The 9,117-nt window shown below is 58.3% G+C and overlaps 1 protein-coding gene across 2 annotated transcripts in view; it reads left to right on the top strand.

Annotated features, from left to right (window-relative positions):
* Window positions 1–311: 311 nt before the first annotated feature.
* CLUH (clustered mitochondria homolog) overlaps window positions 312–9,117 on the top strand; it is a 32,583-nt gene continuing 23,777 nt past the window's right edge. Inside the window, exon 1 of one of the 2 annotated variants that reach the window (XM_059865872.1) lies at window positions 312–469. In XM_059865872.1, coding sequence (XP_059721855.1) covers window positions 355–469 — 115 coding nt within the window. In that variant the 5' untranslated portion in view covers window positions 312–354. Of the gene's footprint in view, window positions 470–3,881; window positions 6,990–9,117 lie in introns of those variants that run through there. The other variant, XM_059865871.1, reaches the window with a different exon arrangement.

Below are 9,117 nucleotides of genomic sequence, written 5' to 3'. Positions count from 1 at the left end.
GCGGGGCGGACGGGCCCGCACCGCCCGCTCCCGGCTGTGCCCCCCGGGCGCGGGGTCACCCCACGCGCGGTCACCTTGCGGCCCCGGGCAGGGCGCAGGCGGCCGGTGACCTTTCCCGGGGTTTGGGAGGGTCTCTCTGGGCCGTACCCCGAGCGGAGCGGGGCCGAGCGGAGCGGGGCCGAGCGGAGCGGGGCCGAGCAGGGCCCGGCCCGGCCCGGCGCGGCGGGCGGTGCGCGCGGGCGCGGCCCCTTTAAGGCGCTGCCGGCGCGCGGGGGTTGGGCCCTGGCGGGCGCCGTAGCGGCGGCGGGGCCGCACCACGTGGGCGGGCGGACGGCGCTGTCCTTCGGCGGGCCCATGGTCATCCGAGCGGGCGAGATGCCGCCGGCTGCCGTGCCGGCCGCGCAGGGCGCCGAGCAGCAGCACCCGGCACCCCGCGCCAGCCGGCCCGCCGAGACGCAGCAGCGCCCCGGTAAGGAACCGGGCCGGGGCCTGCGGCGGCAGCGCGGGCCGGGCTGCGGCGCCGGGGATGCCCGTCCCGAGGATGCCCGAAGCAGCGGTGCAAACCCGCCGCTCCCTCTCCGGCGCCGGAGCTCTTAGCGCCCGCCGGAAATGTCGCGGGGGTCTGCGGGACCGGGGCCGGGGCCGTGGAGGGGACTGTTCCGGCGGCTCGGGCGGCTCGTCCTACGCGGGGCCAGCCCGGCGGAGCGGCCCGGGCGCGCCCCGCCGCGGGGCCGTGCGCGCACGGCCGGGGGCTCCGTTCCTGCGGGGAGCCGTGCCGGGGCCCCGCGCGCCTCGGGAAAGCTCCTGGCGGCCCCGAGGCTGCGCTGGCTGCCGAGGCCGGAGGCCGCAGCGGGGCCGGGCCGCGCGGTTCAGGGTGCCGTCCCGTGCCGCAGCCGGGCCGGGGCCGGGGCCCGGGGCAGCCGCGGGGTCAGGCGGGGCCCCGGGCCTGGGCGGGCCCGTCCCGGCGCAGCGGGAGCCCCGGGCCCGGTGAAGGTCACCTTCATGGGGCCGCTCCACCGCGCGGCCGCGGGGGGGGCCCGGGCCGGGAGCGCCCGTGCCCGGCTCGCGGGGAGCGGCCCGGCCCCGTGGGCCGCTCCCGGGAGCCCGTGGGCAGCGGCGGGCGCTCCCGGCGCGGGGAGCGGGAGCGGAGCTCGTTCCGGGCCCCGCGTGGCGCTGCCCGCGGACGGGCACGCGGGTCCCGGGGGTGGCGGGCAGCGCAGGGCTGGGTCCTCCTGCAAGTTCGGGCTGCGGCCGCCACTGACATGTTAGAAAATCCTCATGAGCAAGAGCTTTCCTGGAAAGGGCAGAGGCTTGTTCGACATCTCAGCTGGAAATTGCAGGTTTAACTAGTTATTTGCTGGCTGTTCTTGCTCTGTGCTGGAGCCTGAGTGGCTCAGGCCAGGCTCAGGGACAGTGTGCAGCTCCATGTCCTTACTGCTCTCAGCGCCAGCTCCCGGGCTGGCACCGACCCTGAGATGCCTGCACCTGCCCTGGGTTTGCTCCGTTTGGTGTTTGTACCTTCAAGACCTTAGGAGCCTGAGCACCCATCTCCGGCTCAGCTCTTTTCTCTGGTCTCTAAAGCAAAAAGCATGGAAGCAGCGTGGCTTGTTGCCGGCCTTCGTCCCGAAGCTCGTGAATCCCCTGACTGACCCACACATCGCTTCCATCCCCTGCTGGTTTTATGGTATTGAGGTGGATTTTTGAAGTTTGTCACCTGAAGCAAAGTTCACTGGTGTTTGGTAGTGGAGCAGGTTGGATGCAGTTCAGGAGTGGGAAGCTCAGTGCTTGTAGCCTCCCCCTCTCTCCTGCGCTGGATTTTGAAGCAAGCATCATGCCTGCAGTGCCAGCAACCGGGTTAAAAAGTTATGCAGTGTAATCTCTGCCTCTCCAGCCACAATTAATTGCTGAGGGAGGATGGAAGGTGGAAAAATCCTTTGTGTGTTTCAGTACTGCACGTGGAATCTGGGGAGGAGCAGAGGAAGGTCTCACCTGGGAGCGGGGCCAGCCTGGCCACCTGGGCATCGGCCTCACAGGCTCTGGTGTTCCCACTGCTTGTGTGCCCTGCAGAGCACCCTTGTAGGCAGGCACTGGCTGTGTCTGGGGGCAGCTCTCGGTACCTGGAGCCATGGGCAGGCTGTGAGTGCACTCAGGGCTGCAGAACCCCCCCGCCCCAGCTGTGCCAGGCACCCAGGCTCGGGTGCTGGGCTCTGTGCCAGGCGAGAGGGCTGATGGCTGCTGCTCTCTTCCCCCAGCCTGGAGACTGTTGAGGCTACTCTGACCTCCTGAGTGCAGAAACTCAAAAGCATGGACAACTGGGGTTCCTGTAATGATTTCTGATGGGCTCAGTTTTGGGTTGTTACGTTTGCTATCAGCTGGTGTTTCTTGGATTGTTTTTATTCCCACAGTCTTCTCTGCCTTAGAATAAGTTTCTCATGTACAAGTTTAGCAGTGTTTCTAGCTACTGTAAAATGCCTTTCAACCTTGCCTTGCCCAAATCTGTTTTCTCCTGGCTCAGTCCCTCTGTCCCCGAGCTCCCCAGACATCTGCTTTCAGATGTGCCTTCTGTTAGAGCAGCGGAGAATGCAGGTGTTAATGGAAAACTGCTGTGGAGGCAAGTGTAGCTGTGCATTAGCAACAAGGTCAGAAGGCTGAGTCTTAATCTGGGGATCTGCTATCGCTGTCTGTTGCCCAACCTTGGAGGTTCACTGGTGTTTTGGAAAGGACTGAATTGCTGGCAGTCGGGGTTTTTAATACGTGGCTCTAGCAGGCTTGGGGGGGACAGTCAGAGGAAAGTTGTGCAGGAGAAATCTGATCACTGCTACAAGGTTAAGAAGAGGAAAGGAGTGTGATAACACAGCATCTGCATGGCAAAATGAGGGATGGGAACCCGAGGGGATGGTGTTCGGGGCAGTTCTGTCACTGGAGTAAGAGCTGAGCTCCCACTGGAAGCTCTCTGCTCTGCCTGAGCAGCCTTGCTCCTGGGTTTCCCAGCTGAAAAGTGGAAGTAAGTAGGTCAGGAACACGCACTGATATAAATCCACCTGCAGACTCAGAACTGCCTTGTGCACAGTAAAACCAGCACCATGTTGCAGAGTCCTATGTTTACCTTCATTGTCTGTACATGACTAAACTTGGCAGCACACCCCTCTTCTGGCACAGCTTCCCAGCACTTGCTTTACTTTCCTGCATTGTGCTCCATTGGTTGTGCTGGAAAGTTGTTATTTCTAGAAGCTTTACAGGTCTGAAGTTCATGCATTTTTTTCTTTGCATTTGAGAAGCAATGCCAGTCCTTGGGGCAGTGCTTGGACAGTGTGCCAAAGATGAAAACCAGCACGTGGTTCCTCCTGTGCTGTCATTGGCTGTCACTTTTGGCAGTAGGTCAGGTTTTTGCCGTAGTAGCAAGGCTCTCTCAGGATTAGCTGTTGGTTGGCATGTTTTTCTAAAAAAGCATTTCCTTAGTTTGTCTTTCACTTTAAAGAGAAAGTCTCTACCACAAGCTGTTGAAGAGGCTGCAGGCTCAGAGAGGTTGTATGTAGTTATGTCCAATGACATAAAACTGCAGGATCGTGAATCTTGCCCAGAGCTTCAGCGGGTTGGATTAGCCTGAGACCAGCCCTGCTTCCCAGGCAGCCAGCCTCCTGCCCTTGGGGTTGGATGAGACCGGGAATGGTAATGTGGGTCCTGGCTGTTAGCAGGCCGTGCCGCGCCGAGTACCCTGCGTGCTCTGTCTTTGCTGCTGGTGTCCCTGGAGGCTCAGCTGCAGGCTGGGCTGTGGTGCCAGCTGGGGTCAGGGCACTGTGCAGGCCTGGGTGGGTCACTTGGTGTGCCTGGCAGAGGGGTTCCTGTGGGGCTGCAGCTTTCCCAGGCTGCTGCTTGCAGCACTCTTGCAGAGCTGCGGGAGCAGCCGCCTGCTCCTGTCCCCAGAGCCGTGTGTGGCCCGAGTGGCCACAGCTGCACTGCCGGGCAGCTGGAGCTGCTGAGGCCATCACAGCTGTCAGACCTCCCCTGCAGAACCTGCCCAGAGAACAACAGGTTGGTTCCCTGCTCTTGCTGTCCCAGGAGCTTTCTGAAACTGAGGTATGCGCAAGAGTAAAACACAGGGACTTGGAGGATTGTTGGCTGGTACTTGGTTTCTGTCTGAAATACAATTCCTTCCTTCGGCTCTCTTGAAATTTGAGAAGCATGCTTTTCCTGACACAGTTAATGTTTTTGTTGGTGCTGGTCTTTGCACTTTGCATTAGTCCTACTCTTTGTGCCTGATTTCTGTGATGTTTGAATTGCATGTTATTGTAGCAGGGTCACCCAGACAGCCAGTTTCAAGGCTAGGTTCATGAAAAGTTTTGGCCAGATAGAAAGTTTACAAATGAGTTTAAATGTCAATCTCCCAGATGTGGAGTGCAGAGTGGGTAGCTCAGGGTGCCCGATGCAAAGCACAAGGCATTTCAGCACCTGTAAGTGCCCAAGCCAGCAGCTGTGGGACCCTGTGGATATCCTGGGGCTTGGCCCTGCCCAGAGCACTGCAGGCTGCAGCCTCACCATGCTCTTCTCTCTCTGAGCCAGTCTCAGTGGTGTGAAGCTGCTGAGAAATAAATGCAGAGCTTATACCTCTGCCCACAGACATCTTATAACCAATTTGAGTTTAATGATGGCAGTAGAGCAGCTCTAATGTTTTACTGTGGGCTCTTATTAAAAGAAGTCCTTGTTGTACCTAACATGGGAAGCTGTGGTTTCCGCAGGGGAGGCAGAGGGAGGCACCTCCACATGTCTCCCACTTTCCCTGATGGGATGTCCTGCAGAAATGTTTTCATTAGGGCCATCTCTGGAGCTAATGCCTATTCATTTAGTAAATTTATTTGGATTCATTAAACTATTTACTTAGCTTCATTTATTATTCAGCTAAAATTTAATTTGCATTTGCTGTACTGACACCAGCCTTCGCAGGTTAGAGCTAACACATACACTCTTGTGAGCTCTCGTACACGTGTGAGCTTGCTTTGGCTGTAGTCAAAGAAATGCAGCTCAACTTCATGACACCTGAGCAGGTACTTCTAGGAGATTCCTCCTCTTCCCAGAGCTCTCTTCGTAAGGAGGAAGAGTTGAAGCTATCAGTACATATGAAGTCCTTCAAAAATCACAAATCACAAGAGAAACACAATGCTCATGTGATCTGAAAGTTGGTGCTGGCTCATGGCACTGAGGGGTACCCAGGTGTGAGGCTCCAGAGCTCGGAGGCCTGTCCTGTGCCAGCGATGGAGGGTGAGGAGCCTGCGGCTGTGGCACGGCCTCGCTGGAGGCGAGCAGTGGCCTACTTGGCCACAACCTCCCTGGGCCGCCTGGTGCTTGGAGAAAGCTCCAGCTCCATAATCCCTGCTTCAGTTGCCATGGTTTTCTTTAAGTAGCATGGAGAGAGGAGAGGTGTTCAGGGATTGTGTGTGTGGTTTTGTGGTTTGTTGGTGTTTTATATGTCAGAGCTGCATGAGAGGAGAGAAAATTCGTCTAGAAACTACTGACTGGTTCACTGCCTGAATGCTTTGTGCTCGCCTGCTTAGTATGGATGGCTGTGCTGGGCCCGGGCGTGCCATAGTAACTGCCCTCGCCTTGTAATTCAACGCATCTCACTTGCTCGGGTTTGGCACGGCACTCGTCCCAGGCTGCACTGGTGTGGCACTCGGGATCGGGCTATTTATAACCGCCCGGCCCGGCCGGCATCCCCCGAGGGCTGGGAAGCCGTGTGAGCCCGGCTGTGCTCGGGACAGGAGAGCGGAGCCGCAGCTGCGGGAGCCGCTCCGCGCCCGCCGAGGCGCCTGGGGACGGGGCCGGAGGCGGGCCATGCATGAAGGTTCCCAGGCAGCACTCGGGGGAAACTGCTGCAAGCCCAGCATCCAGTTCTGAGCACACGGGACGTGGGATCCTGCGTGGAGTCAGCTGCTGCTCCTGTGTCCTGCCACGCTGGGGCCACACAGGCATTCTCTTGGGAGAAAGCACCTGACTGCGAGAAGGCAGTGGAGGGCACGGGCTGCGCGTGGGACTGCGCCTAGTGGGGACTTCAGTGTATGTGTGGAACACAGCTGACTGTTCTGATCCGGTGCTGCACGACCCAGGCATGGGAAACAGCCTTTTTGCAAACTGCTGCAGGCAAGTCACCGATCTCCTCTTCCAGCCACGCAGCTCTGACTCAGCCGACGAGAGGTCACCCCTCTTGCCAAAGTCTCCCGCAAGCTGCACTGTCGTCCCGGAGATGCCAGAAGCTGCCCAATGTGCTGGGCTGTATCCAGACATCATCCCCAGTGAGACAGTGACTGGAAGCCTGCAGAAGAGCACTGAATATGTCCAAGACCTCTCTGAGACCAAGGACAAAGAAGAAATGATGACAGTTTGTGATAAGAGTGGTTTGAGACCTGGTGTTGGCACAGTTGGCCTGCTCCAGCGGACAGAGGCATCCCATGCAGTGACTGTCCTTCCAGCCGACCTTGGGGACAGGCCGCCAGGGCTGGTTGATCATGCTCAGTCACTTGAGGCCTGCCAGAGCTGTGTGAAACTTGAGGACAGCAGCTTAGCCCACAGATCCTGCCGCCGGGAGGAGCACGTGGCAGCAGCTGACGGCGGAGCGGGCCCTGGAGCGCAATCCGCTGGCCATGGCCACGGCAAGGGGCGAGCGGCCGTGCGCCTGCACGCAGCCTTGGTGGCTCCCGACAGCGTGCTCAAGTGCAGAGCTCCTGCTCCCTCCCCTGGGAGCCCTGGGACACCCTCCTCTGCTCTGCCATCAAGTGCAGGGAAAACCCTGCCAGCTCAAAGTGCACTTGTGCTGCCTGTTCTCCCTGGTGAGGTGTCACCTAAGGCTCAGAACACAAGTGCTGGTTTTGTGACAGAGCCTACTGCCTGCCCCAGCAGAAGGTCGAGCTGCGATGCTGATTTCCAGGCCCAGGTTCTGCCCTCAAAGCAGCAGCAGCAGAAGAAGAAGAGGAAGAAAAAGAAGCTTCCTCTCCCAGGTGCTCTGTCCTGCATGGAGCCACCACACCGTATACCCCTCACAGGGGTGGGTGGTTGTGTGTGCCTGTGGGATGGGGCAGCACAAAGAAGAGGGGAGGGATGCATAGGTGATGTTTTAACTTCACAGGTGAAGGAGGAAGGTGACAAGGTATCCCACCTGCGTGTGTACCACAAAGGGACCTGTCTGTGCCTTGTTTGTGTCAGCAGAGCAAACTTAAGGGGATTTTGCTTGTCTTTTTCTCAGTTCATAAGCTAAATCCCTCTTTTGTTTGTGACTGCAAATGTGGTCCTTGTAAAGGATGGGAGTGGATCTGCGCAGCCCAGCCTGCAGCAGCTTGGGTGGAAGTGTGCAGCTGTGAGGACCAGCACAGGGAGCCCTTGGCTTCCTTCAGCTGTGTGCAGGTTGAGGACAGGCCTGAGCTGCAGGGCTGGACCAGCTCCATCAGCTGTGCTGAGGATGGAATGTTCCTTCTCTTCCTTCACCCAGTGCATTATTGCAGTGCAGTGAGGACAGTGGGCCCCAGCCAGGTGGCCCCTCAAAATGATGCTGGAGCTGATAATAGGAAATATATTCCAGAAGTTGGTGCTGGTAAAGTAGGGGATTTAATTTTTAGTTTTGTCCCTCTAAGAATTTCTCCAGTTACTAAATGTAGGGAAGGAAACTCCCCCCTGACAGACCAGTCCCTGCAGGCTAACTCCCAGCAACATAGTGTTGCTGACTTTTGGATCTGATAATCTTTGAAAAGGATTTGTGTCTGACTTTGGTTTAGAAGATTTGTTTGAACATAAATCAGTTATTAACTAACTGTCCCCAGGATCTGTGCTGTCTATCGCTGTCTGCAGCCAGCAGGTTTTGGGTTCAGGTGTGCTCCCTCCCTCATGCCAGGATCTTTGCAGGGCTTTGCCAGGTGCCACTGCCACAGCCTGGCTGTAAATAGGAAGCATGATTAAAGTAGGCCCTGTCACCTTGGCGTGTGAACTCCTTGTCCAGGCACAGAGATGAATCCTGTGTCTGATCTTTGTGCCAGGTGTGAGCGCAGACAGGCGGTGCGGGTGGCCGCCCGGTGCGGCGGTGCCCGGCCCCTCTCTGCTCCCCTCTGTGCGCAGGGATCGCTGCGCTGTGCTCGGGCAGCAGTGAGAACATCGTGTCCATCGTGTTCTCACCGAGAGAACACCGCCAGCCAGCACGGGCTGGAGCTCGGCAGCCCCCGCCGCACCTCGGGTACGAGTGCAGGAGGAGGGTCCTTGCTGCGGCACAGGCACATCTCTTGCAGTGACAGGGGAGACCAGAGGTGACAGCCCTTGGTCGAGACCACAAACCTGCGTGTCGAGGCCGACGTGACCCGGCAGGGATCTCCGTCTGCAGCAGGAGCAGGGCGGTGAGCGGGAGGAGCGCCGGGTTTGCCCCCGGAGCGGGTGGAACCGCTTCCCTGTGACTCAGACACCTTCCGTGAGCCATCTGGGGTGCAGCGAGAGCCAGCAGCCAGACACAGCTGCCCACCTGTTTGGGGCTTGAAGTGAGAGCAAGGAGTGGGAGAGAGGTCTCTGCAGGTGTCCCTAAGGTGTTCCTGTGCCTCCTCCTGCTGTCTCAAGCAGGCTGAAATCCTGTGAAATCCATGAGTGCCCCATGATGTACCTCCCTCTGTGCCGGCGCTGCCGAGGCTGTGGCACAGTCGGGCTGCAGCGGGTGGGAGGGACCAGTGACCCACTTTAAGGCAGGTGGGTGCAGCTCTGCTTCCCTCGGGGAGCACATCAGGTGAGTCAGCACCCAGCAGGCAGCACGGCCTCCAGGCCAGCTCATGCTTCCTTGAAACATACCCATTCTGTAGAGCACCTCTCTGGAAAGCCTTGCCTGGCTCACATCCGACAGTTAACCTGATGCACAGCAGATCTTTCTCAGTCCAGACTTAACTTTCATTTTTAAACTTAAGACTGTGCTGTCTGAAGCTAGATCCTCTAGCATAAGGAGACATGAAGGTGTTGCCTCTACATGTCTCTTGTCACAAAGTGCAGAGCTGTGCCAGCCCTGCCTTCACTCAAGTAAGGAAAAGAAGGATGGAAGGTGTGAACGTGTGTTGTATTTCTGCAGACTAGGAGCAGCATTCTGATTTCTGAAACACTAGGTAG

Source organism: Haemorhous mexicanus, chromosome 22, assembly GCF_027477595.1.
Source record: "Haemorhous mexicanus isolate bHaeMex1 chromosome 22, bHaeMex1.pri, whole genome shotgun sequence".
NCBI lineage: Eukaryota > Metazoa > Chordata > Aves > Passeriformes > Fringillidae > Haemorhous > Haemorhous mexicanus.
This window is presented reverse-complemented; position numbering and strand designations above follow the sequence as displayed.